This window comes from Medicago sativa, chromosome 8, assembly GCF_051527215.1.
Source record: "Medicago sativa cultivar Bolivia chromosome 8, Bolivia_mono, whole genome shotgun sequence".
Classification (NCBI taxonomy): domain Eukaryota; kingdom Viridiplantae; phylum Streptophyta; class Magnoliopsida; order Fabales; family Fabaceae; genus Medicago; species Medicago sativa.
Window position 1 is genome coordinate 66460695 of NC_140756.1, and position 17784 is coordinate 66478478.

The 17784-nt window shown below is 32.7% G+C and overlaps 1 protein-coding gene and 1 non-coding gene across 2 annotated transcripts; one reads left to right on the forward strand and one right to left on the reverse strand.

Moving 5' to 3' along the window:
- Positions 1-8098: 8098 nt before the first annotated feature.
- Positions 8099-8211, forward strand: LOC146900678 (U5 spliceosomal RNA). The gene has a single exon (XR_015024454.1). It is a non-coding gene; the product is annotated as a U5 spliceosomal RNA (small nuclear RNA).
- Positions 8212-9878: 1667 nt separating this feature from the next.
- Positions 9879-15346, reverse strand: LOC146900679 (26S proteasome non-ATPase regulatory subunit 4 homolog). The gene is made up of 10 exons (XM_085738355.1): positions 15253-15346; positions 15028-15141; positions 14772-14877; positions 13578-13692; positions 13277-13486; positions 12335-12623; positions 11653-11776; positions 11147-11235; positions 10815-10883; positions 9879-10207 (listed from the first exon to the last, which is right to left on the reverse strand). Exons 1-10 carry the CDS (start codon positions 15262-15264, stop codon positions 10166-10168), a joined length of 1170 nt encoding a protein of 389 aa, XP_085594481.1. The 5' UTR covers positions 15265-15346; the 3' UTR covers positions 9879-10165.
- Positions 15347-17784: the final 2438 nt, after the last annotated feature.

Genomic DNA, 17784 nt, shown 5'->3' on the forward strand with positions numbered 1-17784 from the left:
GTTATAGCACATATTAATTGTTCCTGTTATAACATTTTGCAATTCTGTTATACCATTATACAACTCAACTTAATTGTTCCTGATATACCATTATGCAACTCAACATTATATACTTAAAATGAACATCAACAAAGCACAATTCATTCAAACTATTGCATTCATTCTTCATTCATCAAATACATTACATTCATTCATCAAACACATTACATTCATTCATCAAACACATTACATCCATTCTGTCATAGTCACCTAGACATTACATTCATAACAATACCAACTAATTCATTCATCCACTCAAATTACAAAGTTGTTCCTATAATTCAAAATACATCATTGTTCCTAGAATTCAAAATACATCATTGTTCCTATTTCAAATAAAATCCACTCAAAATGTATGTGGTTTTGCAAACTAAAATTGTTCCTAAGACCAACACAATCCCAAAGCATAAAAATCCAAAAAATAACGCCATGATCAACCATTATCTTGTTCTTGATAACTCAATCTTCAACTTGTTTTTCTTTTTCTTCTGTTTTTCAATCTTCAATTTCTGTTTTTCAATCAACAAATCCCTTTCATCCATACCATCATCTTCATCAACTAACTTAAAGTAGCTGCATCCTTTGTCAGTCGAATTCCTGTAATTTCTACAACCCCATAATTTCTTCCCAAAATTACGATTCAAAGCATCAGTTACAGTTCGAATTACAACTGTTTCTCCACACCTACAATTTGGTACTGCCCTTCTTCTCAAATTAGACCCAACAGATCCAGATGCATATGATTCTTCATGAACCCATTGAGTTTTTAATGTCTGGTTCGACATTTCACCTGAAGGTGTTGTGTGGTTCGAATTTCTGAGGAGAATGAAGAAGAAAAAGAATGGTGGAAGAAGGAGAAGGAAGGTCACGAAGGAGAAGGAATGGTGGAACAAGGAGAAGAAAAAAAAAACCCTAATTTTCACCAATCTTTCCCCTTTTGTATTGCTGACGTGGAGAGCATACCTAGCAAAACTTAACGTTTTTGGTAAAAAACTAACAGAAGGGACCAGTAGTGTAAAAATAGGTAAAGTTATGGGACCAAATTGACACAGTTTAAAGTTAAGGGACCAAAATGAAATCCGAAAATAAGTTAAGGGACCAAAGCATGTATTAAGCCTAAATTTTTTAAGTTTTAAATAGATCAATTAAATCGTTAATTTAATACATTGTTACCTTTTCAAGGACTTATTTAAAACTTAAAAACTTCAAATAGGTGCATTTTTTTTTTTTTTTTAGGCAAAACAAAATATAATATAATATAATAAAAACAAAGAGATACAGAGACTGGGGGACATAAAACCTGACCCAGGTATAACCCAAAAGGGAAGTACATCGTGATAAAACAAACCAAGTGGTCCAGCCCTAAACTATTCTAGCAAATATTAACTCGTTAAGGGCGCAACTCAGCGAACCCGCGTACGGGCACGAAACCAAGTTACAAAAAATATAACAAGTGAACATTTACAACGAACATCCGGGTTTTAGATTTGGCGAATGGATTGACCGCCAACACGGTAACAAAATCCAAGTGCCAGCAGCTCCCTGAACACAGCAGCAAGCATAAAAGCTCTTTCGAGCATGAGAACCAGAGTGGAGGCAGTCTTGACGCCTTGAGACCTGCAGATCTCAACAGACCTGGAATATCAGAGAATCAAGCACAGACCACCAACAAAACCAGTATCAGACGTGTCTGAACCCAGATCATGGGATGAGTCCAACACACGTTAGTAACCAAACAGCCCTTACGGGTTTAAAGAACCATACCCTTTCGGGTTTGTGAAACAGAACCAACAAAATCACCACCACAAAAAGGCCATAATTATTACCACCATGTCTCTGATCTGAAACACAAGCAAACAATACGAAGAAAAAACAATACAGATAAACAACAATAAACCAAAAGCAGAAACCAGATCAATGGTACAAACTACCAGTGATCCAACCAAAACAAAACAGGACGTGACGGCTACCACCACCTCACCACAGTAGCGGCACCATCAACAAACATGATCCAATCGATGGTACAAACAAGAACAAAACACAACCGGAACAAACTTGTGAACGAGGTGAGGACCGATCAAAAGCAGAACGGGCGCCGATCTGAAGATTGAGAACCAAAACAAATCAAACGACGCCGCTCAAAAGGAACCGGAGGAAGAGCTTGCAGCAACACCACACGACCGGAAAAGGGTGGTGCGGAGAAAGAAAGAATCTCATCGCACCACCGTGAACGGATTCTACATGGTGCTGGTTAAGATTTGGATGAAAGGGGAAAAGACGGTGGAGAGATGTGTTTAGAGAGAAGTCAGAGGAAGTAAAGGTTAGAGAGAGAGAGAGAGTGTCAAAATCAATTCAAATAGGTGCATTGAATTAACAACTACAATAAATTAATTGAAACTTAAAAGGATCAATTTAAAACTTAAGAATTTAAAGGGTTAACCCGGTATTTTTGTAAAACTTAAAGGACCAAGAGTTATTTGAATATAAGATGGGTCTTGCTAATAAGTGTCCAAAGAACACTCTTTAAGGATTCACAATTAAGAAATTATTCATTATAAAATCAAAAAAATAAAATTATTCTAATGTATTGAATACACAAATTTCAAAATTCCAACAACATTAACTTACTATTTTATGCCCTTAAAAAGTTATTCTTACTACCGAAAAGACGGGCACTCACGTGTCCGTTTTTTCACTCCTTTTATTGCACTAACGTTTGAAAATTATGTGATGTTTTTTTATGAAATTTTAATTTTGATTAAAAGTAAAAATATAAATGTTTTTTGCTTTCAAATTATAACATAGCAAACTAACCACGATTATCTATTTCAATGAAATCAACAATATAACAAAAAAAATATCACTTTTGGTACTTTTAGTTTGACATAATTCCCAAGTTAGTCCTTTAGGTTTCGAAAGTTTCAATTTGATCTTTTTAGTTTGACAGAATTCTCAAGTCAGTCCTTTAAGTTTCAAAAGTTTCAAATAGGTCATTTTAAACTATTTGCTGTTACTTTATTCTGCTTAAGATGTTGCGGATCCATCTACACCCCCATTTGCCAAAATAAGAAAGCTAAATTGTACATTTGGTCTCTAAATTAATATTTTAGTTTCATTTTTGTCTCCTAATTAAGCAAAGTTCCATTTTGATCCCTTAATTTCATTTTTGTTTGTCAAATCGATCATTAATGTTAGTTTTAACCCTAAATATCTAAGGTGGATCAAAAATCTAGGTGGTCCATTATAAACCTTACTAGACCATCGACCCGTGCGATATCGAAGGTAATATTTGACAGTAACATATAACAAAATAGTTTAGTTGAATGTCTTAATTGTTCTAATTAAATTCATAATATTAATTATCATAGACATTGGTACTGTACCATATCATATTATGTCCATGACATCGACCTTGATACTGTAACATGACATCGACCCGACACAGATTTTGATCTTTTAATTGGAATGAACAATAAATGTGATTATCATTGAAATTAGGAACATAATTTGACTAACATAATAGCGAGATGGGTTAAGCTTTAAGTAATAGCGAGACGAGTTAAGCTTTATTAATAAGAGATAGGGTTAATATAGTAAAATTAAGCAGAGAAATTAGGGTAAATCTATGGCAAAATATTGCTTACGGGTTAACTTTAAGTAATAAGATATAATAGAAGAGATAAGGTTAATATAGTAAAATTAAGCAGAGAAATTAGGGTAAATCTAGGACAAAATATTGTTTACGGGTTAACTTTAAGTAATCTTATTTACTAAAGCTTAACCCGTAAAGCTAATCCTAAACCTAATTTTTTTCCCCCCATTTTTTCCTCCACTTTTCTAAGCCATTGGATCTTGCGCATTTAGGCACCATTCAATTTTAGCCATTGATCATATTATATTTATCTCTTCTATTTTCCGAAACAACTATTTCGTATTTATCTCTTCTATTTTCCGAAACAACTATTTCATATTTATCTCTTCTATTTTCCGAAACAACTATTTCATATTTATCTCTACTTCCGAAACAAATTGGCCCTACAACTATTTCATATTTATTTATCTTTTATCTTATCTTATTTACTAAAGCTTAACCCCTGAAGCTTACCCTAACCCTAATATTCCCCCCCCCCCCCCCCATTTTTCCCTCCACTTTTCTGAGCCATTGGATCTTGCACATTTAGGCGCCATTCAATTTTAGCCATTGATCATATTTCATATTTATTTCTTCTATTTTCTGAAACAACTATTTCATATTTATCTCTTCTATTTTCCGAAACAACTATTTCATATTTATCTCTTCTATTTTCCGAAACAACTATTTCAAATTTATCTCTACTTCCGAAACAAATTGGCCCTACAACTATTTCATATTTCAACCACGAGTAACACTCAATCTTTTACAAGTGTTAATGGGACCCAAATAATTCTTTTGTGTGGTAGTGGATTTGTTTTATTTCTATTTGGCTGATGAGATTTTGTTGTTTGCAAGGACTGCTCTGCTCTTTTGCTGAGTTTTCTACATCTGTTTATTGGGGGTAGCAGAGTTTTAGATCAATATTGGGGCTGTTTGGTGGTGTTACAAGGTTGGATTATTTGCAATTTGTCCAAATTTTTCCAGCAGTTGGCTTAGCTTTGGTTTTGGTTGTGAAGTTGAACATGTTCTTTAATGATAACCTCAAGAATATTGCTTTATAGTGTAATGTATCTGTTTGTGTAATTCTCGATATATATAATGCATTATTACTTTCTAATTCTTACTGTTCTAATGCATATGTTGCCTTATTCTATTTTTTTAATTGAAAGGATTTTATTTTTATAGCATAAATCATTTGACTCTCAAATAGTTTATATCAAATGGTGTTTTCTCTCAAATAGTTTGATTAATTGAAGTTGCTTGCTGAATATGACAACTATATATCAAAACGAGAAAGATATCTATCGACTGGGAGATTATTTGGAGCAAGTTCTCAACCGGTTTAGTTGTTTGAGCAGCAGGTTTTGCTTCTGCCGTAATAGGTACTTACCGAGCAAGATCCTCTTATTGCGGATGGTCTAAATACACTTTTTCAGTGTAAAAAACACTACTCAACTACTTACAAATTGAACCATGGATCTCTTTTTTAAATTATTTAACGTCTCAACCCTTTAAATATTGGAATACATCTTATATGATAGAAAGTTAATTTAATATAGGTTGATTTATAAATAATTATTTACTCAAATGTTAAATAGCACATTAGACCCGTGCGGCGCACGGGTCATAGTCTAGTAAGAGATAATAGAAGAGATAATGTTAATATAGTAAAATTAAGCAGGGAAATTAGGGTAAATCTAGGACAAAATTACGAGTTAACTTTAAATAATAAGAGATAACTTTTTTAATTTAAACCGTTTGATTTTTTATTTTTTTTTAAACAGAGAACTGTTGAATTTTGAAGGTGAAATCTAACAATTGACCATCAACACCTAATTTTATTTGAGCAATGCTATATCTCTAGAAAAATAACATCAAGAATTCTTCAAGAATAAAGAATAGCCAATCACAATGCATTATTTGCCACAATTCAAGGAGGTGTGGCTGAAAAATAAGAAGTGGACAAATAAATCATCCAATTAAAATTTGCCAACTATTTCTTGAAAAATTCTTGAAGCTATTTTTCTTGAAAAATAGCATTTTCCATTTTATTTTATACTTCTTCATCTTCTTTTTCCTCTTTGTTCTTCATCTTCATCATCATGATAATACTTTCACCAGAAACTTAGAAAAACAACACAGAATTGATTCATATCAGAATTATTCCAACATTTTAAAATACTTTTTTAGCATGTTTATCATTTCTTTTATTCATCTCTTCTCAATTAATTCACTTCAACCCAAATCCTTAACCCCATTTTTATTCATCCATTCACAAATTCATCTTGACAAACGACAGACTCATTCCGAGCTCAACAACTCGTCATCAACAATCCCGTCGTGTTTTTTTCTTTCTCACTTTCAAATATTTCTTTCCTCTATTTCCACGAGAATCCATCCTCACTCTCCATGTCTCATTTGACACACACAAACCCACTCCTTTTTTGTTTATTCTTCAATTTTTTTTGTCTTAGTTAATCCCTTCAACACTTTAAAATCTTTCCTATTCAAAATCACTTATGTTGATTTGTCAATTGAAATTTGAAACAATCAATATATCTTAAACAAGGCTGTGTTGGATGTCTGGTTTTTTGTGCTCGGGTTTTGTTTTCGTGTTTTAGCCTATTACCTTATTTAGTTTTGCCTAGAAGTTTACCTTGTATAGTTTTGGCGCTCAAGTTTCATTTTTTGGTGGGTTTTGCCTTTCGACTTGTAATTGCTTTCAATTGACTTTTGTAATTTCCATATTGATTTCTTTGGTTTTTTTTTTTTTTATGGAAGGAGTTCATTTAATATGAGCTGATTAAAGAAAAACAAGGTTGTTTGACGAGTAATTTGCCAGATATGAAAAAATTAGAAAATGAAGAGGAGAAAGGTCATGGGAGATGAGAGGAGATGAGAGAGAGGCCATGAAAGGAGTTCATTTTGATTTTTTTTTTTTTAATGTTTATTTTTTTTTTGTTTGTTTTGGATTTGTTTGATGAATATTAATGAAGTTGATGAAGATTATGAGGAAGACGAAGGAAGAAGATGAAGAAAAAATAGAAGAAAAAAAAATTAGGTGTTGGTGTTTCACATTTTGCATACTATGGACCTGCAATCAAATTACGAAAATCATATCATGAATATTAGACATTAGAAAACTAATAGAAAGGACCATTTTGGCAAATGAAGATAAAATTAAGGGACCAAAACATAACTTTTATTAATTAAGGGACCAAAGTAAAACTCAAAAATTAATTAAGGGACAAAATATGCAATTTTGCCTAAAAAAAATAGAATCCTAAGCAAATTGTCACATAATATTTTCTAAAATTTGTTAACATCATCCACATATTGTGCTTCAATGTTAGTTACAAGATGAATCCTTCACTACAAGATTATTTTCATTAGTTAACAGCACCGATATTAGAAATGTTTTATTTTATATTACCTCAAGGAAATGATATATTCTCACTGGTAGTCTGATTCCTACATTATACAGCACCGCTATACCTGGATACAACTCATTAATATGTCACACAAACTTGAACCACCATATTCTTAACAAAAAATAGTGAAAATGATTTAAAGAAGGATATGCACTATCGCTGGAAATCAGTTCTATATTAACATCTAATGAAAATTCTCCATTTTTCCAATTGCATTTTGAAATTGATGGTATGACATGGATAAATAGAAATCTTTCATTGAATGTCAATGTAAAACTAATTTACACCGACAATGCATTCTCATTAAACTCTTATGAAAATGTTACCAAGTCTGTAGCTTCTGGTATATTGTCTTCTGTCGGAGGGCTGTAAATTGAGTAATTGGCACTGCCAAAATCCAGTAATAATCTACGATACAATCGACATAAGATGAAAAATTTATCCTAAATATGTGTGTGTGTGGCAGGAGCAATGATACAACATACTTCTACAATATACTCTTGTTTCTTCTTTCTCCTTTCATTCATTGGAAACATTACCTGAGCAAATGCTAATGCAAGTGCTGAACATTGATCAGCTGATTGCTGACTAGACAGACATGCCAAAGAAGAGCTAACAGATGCTTCAGCCTGCAAGAAATAAGTACTTTTGGTACTGTACATGTGTGGTATTGTTGGAGATAGGAAAAAAAATGATTAGACAATACTCATGGAAATGAAAGATATGATGCCAAGGATGAAGGAGGCTCCTGATGTTTGAGAAGGAAGGGGAATTTTTGTTTGAAAGATATTGAAGAAATCTAAAACGATGTTAAACATTCCATACAGGTGTCTTGATCAGTTGACTGAATAGGGGAAGATTGTGACAAGTTCTACACCGTAGAGTAGAAAAAGGAAAGGGGGGGTCTGGCTAAAGTCCCACATCGGCTAGTGCATAAACCCAAACAAGCTGCTTGCATATAAAATGAAAGGACTTCCACCTCAAATAAGCACGGAGCCGTGTGATGATCACATAGCGAACTATTTTTTCGCCTTTTACTAAAGAATACCGTGTGAGCGTCACAATTAGCGGCATACGCTAGTTTTTGGAAGGGTCCTCTAGGGCTCTGCAATATTAGTTTAAATATTTTGTAGTTTTTAATTTGGAACACTCCTTTTAAGAGGGACCTTTCTAGTTTTTTCAAGATTTCTCTTAATTGAGTTATTTATAACGTTTATTTTCCTCAACTGGGGAAAAATAGACACATTGTGATTTGTTTGTTTCATTATTTCTTTTTTAGAAGAATTTTAGGGTGAGAGGGGAGGCTGAAACATTATGTAAATTTGAAAAAAAAAAATAGTTTTTAAAGATCGATTCGATGAAAAAATAATCAAACAAAAAATTATCAATTGATCGATAGTCGACTTTGGAGGTACATTTAATTATGATATTTTGTTTTTTTTTTTTTTTTGAAGGAAATTATGATATTTTGTTATTACATGTTAATTACATGATATAATTGTCCTTTGAAAAAAATGATATACTCCCTCCGTCGCGGAATATTTGAGCCAGTTTGGTTTTTCACACAGATTAAGAAAAATGTATAAATAAAGGGGAAAGTGGAATATATTGAATTGAGAATGATGAAAGTAGTATTAATTAGAGTTATATTGTATTGAGAATGATGTAAGTTGTATTGAAAATTGAAATGACTCGGTTATTTTGGGACACTTGTTTTTAGTAAATGACTCAGTTATTTTGGGTCAGATATTCCGGGACGGAGGGAGTAATTTGTCCGCGTCATATATAGGTTTATGTGACAAGAAACATTAAATTTTGAAATTTTCAGCAGTAAATTCTTGTTCTTTTGAGTGAGAAGAAATGAGTTGATTTGGATTCTCAGCAGTAATGCATATTCCTCGACGGCAGATAGTTTAGAATTAGATTCCTAGTTGGTGGAAATAATGATACTCCTTCCATTTCAGTAATTTTTGTTTAAGTTTATGCAGACTTAAGAAAATTATCAAGTATACTAGGACACACACAATAAAAGAAAAAATAGAAAAGAATAAAAAAAGTTATGTGTGTGTGAACAGGACTAGAGACAGGTGAGCGTGTGAGATGTGTTTCATATAATAAATGGATAAATCCCTAAATTGAAAAGTGTAGTGTGCGTGAAAACAAAAGGTATCTGCACAATATGCAAATAAAATAGAAGAAAGTCTCACGAGAAAGAGGTGAAAACAGAGACGGACACGAGAGAAGAGGAAGATTGAGACAGAATCCACGTCACTAGAATCTCGAGGAGAATGGATGGGAAAACTCTCAAGCAAGGGAAAAGAGAATTAAATCTTATACTTTTGAGAGTGTTTTTGAAAGGAGGGAAAATGTGAGAATGTTTATAATTGATTTAATTTTTAGTATTACCAAACATAGACAAAATTTGAAGAATATACCTAAACCCTGCAAAGAGCTTCTCCAATCCAATCCATTTTTTTAGTTTCCCAATGTAAGGAAAGAATCATATTAAGAATATGGAACATTTAAATTGGGAGATTATTATTCCTTCAATTTCTCTTTCATCCTTACTATTACCCAAAGGCCACCCCTAAACAGAGCCTAAATATAATATTTACTCCTCCTATGCTCTTAAGTATGAAACTAGGACAATATTGACAGAAATATAGCTAGTGCATTAGATTTTTAAACATGCTATCCTTTAGCAAGAGAGACGACCACAGAAAAGGTCACGTATCAGCATTGAGCCCCTCTGCTTGTAAACTAAAAACCTTAAATAAAAAACAATAATAAATGGATTCTTATACTTCTGTAATGGATCGACAAACATATCAATGTAATATTCTTCACCATAAAACAATGTATACGTATGTTCTCGCTTAATGCCTTCAATGATAACAGGCTTCTTAACCTAAGACATACATCTGTTCCAGTAAGCTAGGGAGACTCATAACTGCAGTTCGAGTAAAGTAATGTCCACATTAGAACCACCAACCAACATGTTACCAATACCAATGTGTCTGTCAAAGGAACAGAAATAAGAAAGCAAAATGACTCAAGAATACTACTCCTCATTTGGTCCCTCCTCTTCATTCTTCTTATGAGCCTGATGGACAATACAATCATAAAATCAGTAATAATGCACAACATGTATCAAAATCTAAATACCAATAGTTCGATTTGAAAAAATGTTGGGCATAAATGTGATCGAATAGAATTTATATAAAAGTATAATGCTCTGTCAAAAAAATTTGAATAACAACCACATTTGAATATGTCATTTACTGAAAACTGTTCGATATCGTTACTCACTTAAAGCACCATATAGAGGCTCTCTCTTTACCTTCACCATTTAAAAAGCAAAAAAAATATTGATAATAAACAAATATTTCCGCTTAAGCATATATTTATTTTCTCACTCAAATTATTTAGCAAGGTACTTGATTATTTTGACATCATTTCCATATATAAATTCCACCAACAACTATGGTTCTAAAAAATCATTCCATAGGTAGACGACAATACAGATAATGCACTGCAAAGTCCAACTTATACTGAATAAGGAAAACAAGATACAAACTAGAAGACGCGACGAGAGATGAAATGGAGCTCAAAATCAATCCAGGTGAAGCCAAATTCAATCATGCCAACATTAACATTTTCTATGAAGTTCCTTTAAACCCAGTGGTATTTGCTAATAAAAGAAGACTTACGTTGGACTGATTTTGCATGGAAGCCAGCAAATCTTTGACAGATGGGTCATTTGGGTCAACCCCAGGAAGCTGCAGAAACAAAGAATTATTACTCGGTACAAAACATATTGCATATCATTCCACTAATCAGTGTGGTCAATGGCGGAAGGAGGAACATTATCCACCATATAAACATGCTGCTGCCTATGGAGCAGCCATGGTGGGTATCCCTTCAAAAATTGCCTATGGCAGTTTTAAAAAAATCACCACTGCAATTGCCGCCATTTAAGTATTTAACAACACTGCCACTAATACATTTAAATAAAATAATTTAGTAGGTTTATCAGACATACTGTTGCAAGGACATGAGATACAAAGGACTGATCCGCCAACAATCTAGTCACTTCGTCCGTGGTGGTGTCTGATACTGACAATTGTAGAGCTCCAAGCAACAAAAGACAAGAAATTAGTGAAAAAACTATAGTAGAAATACAAACTGCTTTTTTCATCAGCACAACTTATCCCAGAAGAGAAGGCAACTATTCAAGATTCAACAAAGCCAAACCCTCAAAAAACTATGAGTTGGCTGAGCAAAAAAATAAATCCATACAAAGCATCCCATGTTCAATGAAGTGATACCCATCTAGATCACCAAACAAAAAAATAAACTAAGAAAAAACTATATCCCTCTTGTTTGAACCAAAATTAATACAATTGTTATCTTAATTCCAGAACCAGATCAATCATCATGCAACATAATAAGAACTAACTTCTAACATAGGACAAGACTAAAATGACTTAAAAATACTCACTCATGTCTAGATGAATAATGGCTAAAAAACATAAAACAAAAACCCACCTCGAGCCAACTCAGGGTCATCTGTAGCTGCTTCAGACATATCTGCATCTCTTCCATCATGGTTAACTGCAGGATCATCCATTGACATTGCAAGGGCCTGTTGTAGAAGAGCATTCTCATCGTCCTGTTCCACGTGAAAGCCAGTTCACACAGAAAAAGTGTCAATCAGTTAACAAAAAACTAGTACTGCAACATGATACGGTGTAGAGAAACATTATAATAATAAAATTAAAAATTAAAACAAAGTTAACTGATTCAAACGGAAATCAGGTAGAACCAAACAAAAAAACTGCAAAATGTGTGTGTGTTATATCAGCCCATGAAAAAGACGTTATTCATTGGCAAAGATGTTGAGTTGCGCACAGAAAAGCAATAAAATGCTAGAAATAAGCTTTACAAGTTCCTCTGTACCCATAGCATTTACAATAACTAATTTATCTGTATAATTTAAACCACATGGAAAAGTACTTAGAATATATGCTGGTGAGCCAACGGAAAAATGCAACATCTCCAAGGGTAGTTATGGGATGTAAAACCTCCATACAGACTGATAACAAATGGCTTCCCATATTAGTGCATGAGTCATGATGGTGGTGAGTGTCAGAATGAGTCAATGACAATCAAAACAAAGCAAAGGACAAAACAGGTAACAAAAATGGCTTAAATAACTAATAACACAAACCATAGGCTCAGCTTCTGTACTGGTTCGCTCGGTCATAGTTGCATCCTGGGAAGTAGCTTGCTGCTCACCGCCTTTCTCCTGTTTGGAAGCATCCTCTGCAGCCTTTTTCGCAGCTGCTTCCTGCCTGGCTCTCTCCTCTTCCATTGAAACTCTCAGAGCAAGAGCTAATTCAGGGTCCAAGTTTGGATCCACACCAAAATCATATCCAGATACACCACCTGCAGAGGCTGCTGCTGCAGCAGCAGCAAAACCGCTTCCACCTTCTCCATCACCAGTAAAAATAGGTGTACTGCCACAACACAAGGTAACATAAATATCCCAGAAGTTTCGCGCAAATAAACAGATGAATTTATCAGATTATAAAGGAGGGAAGTTTTTATAGAAGGAAGGAAGGAAGGATAAAGTACCCTCAAGAAACAAACAAAATACAAATGTGAGAAAAGAATAATACTAGAGGGGGGAAAAACAAACGGAGCAAGGCTTCCAACCTAGAGATGAAAACAACCATGGCTAAACACCCAAGACTCGGATGTAAAAATCATAATGTAGCAAACAACTCCAAAGGCTATATATATATATAAGGTGGATGGTTAAGAAAGTAGTTTGAAGCATGCCAGTAGTGCTAACTGGGTTGATCAAATGAAAGATTTGACATTTAAAGGAGTACTGGAAGAATTCATGGCTATTTGGGGATTTAGTTAAAAATTGACTAAAAGATTTTTTTAAAATGCATAGAACTTCAAAGTCTACACTCTCAAACTCTCTCCAAAAAGAGTTAGAAGAGAAATAGGCAGAGTTGAGTAGAAACAGCAGGGATAAGAGTTAAATAAATAATAATAAACTTCTAAAATTTTACCGAACAGGAAATCCCAATTCAAATGGGAATGCCGTGTACAAATTTAGAAAAAGAAAAATATATAAAACAAAATTGAACCCACAAACCTTATAAGTACATCCGACAGAGCATTTGGACCAGGTGGAACATGAACCATGTGGCTACTATCATTATTGTTTACAGCTGCAAGGAGTGCTTCCAGCTTCTCTGTCTTCCCCTCATCTTCTTCTCCAAAGTTGACAATGTCAAGTGCAACACTATTCTTTTTCAACTTTCTTCCAATCATCTCCAACATTTTCTTCTCATGCTTGACAGGACTATAATAAAGCACCAAATTAGATTATGGGAGGGGAATCGATTACAAAAAGAATAAACTTCAAACAATGAAGAATAAATAGTTGTTCATACCTTCCACAAAAGACAACAATCCTTTGCTGCTGCTTCTTATTCTGCCGATGCTTAAGAGCCAACTGTGCCACCTGAATGGCAGCAGCTAGGTTTATCTCACCGCCTATTTCTAGACCTGAGGAAGAAAAATGAATAAACTCTTGCATCAAAAGATGAATCCAATACGATGTAAACTTGTTTCACTTGCTCAATATATACAAAAATGAGTTCGATGAAAGTTTAATCTTTGTAATAACCATCCCCAGATGAAAGTGTAATATTTCTAATAGCCATCCATCCCCATGACAGTGTGGCACTTGCCATACACATAGCTGCCGATGCATCTAAAATGATAAGAAGCCAAAAGGAAAGAAACTATGGTCCTATTTGGATAAACAACTCAATTAAGCACTTATAGCATAAGCGCTTATCATACAAGTGCTTATGTATAAATTGTTTTCATAAGCTATCATGGAGAGTTTAATAAATAAGCTGAAAACAGTTATGATCATGTTATAAGTTGTTTCGACAAGATATCTCAACCTATCTCACAAGTGCTTATACCAGCCGATAAGCTCAAATAAGTCAATCCAAATAGACCCTAGATAGCAGAACCTGACAAACTTCCACAACCTAAAAATCCAATTCACATAGAATTTACTTAGACAACCTTGTACTTAATTGTACAAATGAATAAATAACACTTGGGGCCTGCTTGGATTGCCTTATTTGAGCTTATCTACTAGCATAAGCACTTGTGAGAGTGTTTGGGAAAACTTATGAAAACAGCTTGTACTTGTACAAATGAAAAGAAAAAAAAAACACTTGGGGTCCATTTGGATTGGCTTATTTGAGCTTATCTACAGCCATAAGCACTTGTGAGACTGTTTGGGAAAACTTCAGAAAACAGCTTGTGACATATTCATAAGCTGTTTTCAGCTTATTTTTTAAGTTCTCTAGGATAGCTTATAAACAGCTTATAGCTTATACAAAAACAGTTTGACTTTATTTTATCTTTCGATATGGAAATAGCTTATTATAATCACTTATATGTGACAAGTACTTATGCTATAAGCTGCAAATTATGCGGTTGTCGAAACAGGCTAAAAGATGTCAATCTCCCACCATCCTACATTGTAACCAGATTTCCTCCAACATAGCATAGAGCACTTATCACAGAGAGTACCAAAGATTTAAGAGGAAAAAAAAACATACCATGCATACAACCCAAGATTTTGCCCAAATCACTGGTAGGGGTAGACAAAACTCGAACTCCCTTCCCGGCCATGGTCATAACTCCAACGGTATTTTCAGGATTAGACTGAAATTCATCAAAAAAAGAAAACAATATCAACACACATAAACCCTAAACCTAAAATTAAACATAAAAACCAAGTCTGAAATGCAATATATAATTTAGCCCTAAAAAATTGCTTAGAATCAAGAATTAAGCATTGGATTGGAGAGTAACCTGAGTTTTAGCACCGCAAATAAGACTAACAGTGTCGGATTGAGCTTGAAATCGAGAAGGAGAGTAATCACCGTTACGCATATGTTCAGAGTTATCCATAATGATAAGTGTAGCCTATTAAAATCAAAGATTAATGATGCGATTAAAGAAAACCCTAATTGATCGAATTGCAGTGGAGGAATTGAATCGATGAAGATTAGAGGAAAATAAAATCGGAGAGGTTACCTCGAGCACCATTGTTGGAAAGTTGAAGAAATTTGGAAACGAGATTTGAAAGAGTTGAGAACACTTTTTTTCTGAAAGATGAGAGAATTGAATTGAAGGTGCTTGCGAAGGAGGTTCTCTACTTAATAACGATTTTTTATTCTTGTACAAGTTATTTTAATCTTAAACTAAACAAAAAGTGATTTATTTAAAACAAAATGAGGTTTTTTTTTTTAAAGACGATGTGAAAAATAAATTATTCTTTTTTGGTAGATAGACGAAATGGCAAAGCCATTATAAACTCACACACACAAGTGGAGGTACCGGGGGTCACACACACAAGTGGAGGTACCGGGGTTCGAACCCTGGTCATGATATCCGGCCTAACAATTTCGGCCTAATAAATTATTCTTTATTTGGTGAAAAATATGAACATATTTTTGTATTTGACTTCATATTATTTTTTATATTTTATCTATACCTAAATATAAAGGGATACTAAGTTTTGATGTACCCCAAAAAATGTTTTAATGTCATTCTTTTAATTTTACCATTTATTTAGGTTATTTAATTTAATTTACAATTGTATCATTCTCTTGGTGTACATTTATTATAATTTTTAGGCTTAATTGCACTTTTACCCCCTATATTTTGCCAATTGTGCGATTTTGCACCCCATTGTTTCAAACGAGCGATTTTGCACCCTATATTTTGCCAATTGTGCGATTTTGCACCCCATTGTTTCAAACGAGCGATTTTGCACCCCAAAAAATCATAAAAATATTCAGTTTTTTTCCAAAAAAAATTTAAAAATCGAAAAAAAATTAAAAATCAGAAAATATAATTTTTTTAAAAAATTCTGGAATTTAATTTTCAAAATACAAAAAAAGTAAATTTTCAAAATTTTTAAAAAAGGTCAGATTTTTTTAAAAAAATTCTGGAAAAAATTTTAATTTTTAAAAATCTGGATAGAAATTTTAAAAAAAGGTCATATTTTTTTAAAATTTACTTTTTTGTATCCAGATTTTTAAAAGGTCAGATTTTTTTTCCAAATTTACAAATATACAAAATTTACTTTTTGAAAATTTACAAATTTTAAATTTAATTTTTAAAAATCCAGATTTTTTTGTATTTTGAAAATTAAATTTTAAAAAAAATCTGACCTTTTTTTAAAATTTGTATCCAGATTTTTAAAAGTTAAATTTTTTTTCCAGAATTTTTTTAAAAAAATCTGTCTTTTTTTAAAAATTTGTATCCAGATTTTTAAAGATTAAATTTTTTTCCAAATTTTTTTAAAAAAATCTGACCTTTTTTTAAAATCTGGATATATGATTTTTTTTCTGATTTTAAAAACAATTACTATATTTTTTGATTTTTTTCTAATTTTTTAAATTTTTTGGAAAAAAATTGAATATTTTTATGATTTTTTGGGGTGCAAAATCAGAAAAGGGGAAAACTATGGGGTGCAAAATCGCTCGTTTGAAACAATGGGGTGCAAAATCGCACAATTGGCAAAATATAGGGTGCAAAATCGCTCGTTTGAAACAATGGGGTGCAAAATCGCACAATTGACAAAATATAGGGGGCAAAAGTGCAATTAAGCCTAATTTTTATTATGTTTAAGTCTATAAATAGGCGCGTTTTCAACATTAATCCCTACTTAAATTTTTGGTCCCCAACGTTTTTGCCTAATTTTAAACTTGAATTAAATTAAATTTTACCTAACCCAAAGTTTTTTTTTTTTGAAAATTCGGTATCCAATCCAAGTACCGACTAATCCGAGGGGACCAATTCCACCATCTACTTATGGGAACCTGTTCTAAGTCAGAGCATATGTATGAACTTGCCCACCAAAATTGACACCAATAGTAAATCAATTTAAATTAATCTTAAGAATTCAAATTTTAACTTATTCTAATTTAAATTTGAATAAATAGTATTAAAATAAAAATATTTTCAAAAAAAAAATGATAGAATTTAATGTACAACTTCTTGCTTAACTTTATCATCACTCATGAAGATTGAGTGAGGTTTTCATTCAAGAAAAACATATAGATGAGTCGATGCTCGTCTATATGCTAGAATACCATAAAGGCAACTGTGAAAATCATTTTCATTCCGCCAGTGTAAAACTCAATCTCAACCAAAGATAAAATTTCAACTAGAGACATATGATAATGTTATCATATGCCAGTACTCATCAAACAACGAATTAAGATCCCCCTAAAAACTCATTGAATTAACACATAATATTATGAGTCATGTTAACATGGAACACTTGTTAAAAAATTAAAAATATAAAGAAAAGACAAAATTTGTATTGAAAATAACTCTTTTTCAACTTTTAAATGGTAAACACAATGATATTCATGTAGTTTGGTTGGATATGTATCCATATTTCATTTTTAATTTATTTTTAAAATAAATTCAAATGTTAAACAAATTTGTGTAGAGGGTACCGGTACCCAACCAAACTTCAAAGTATCAAATAATTTACCTTTTTTGATTCTTTATCAAGTGCCCTTCACAAAAATATGACTTTTATATCTCTAT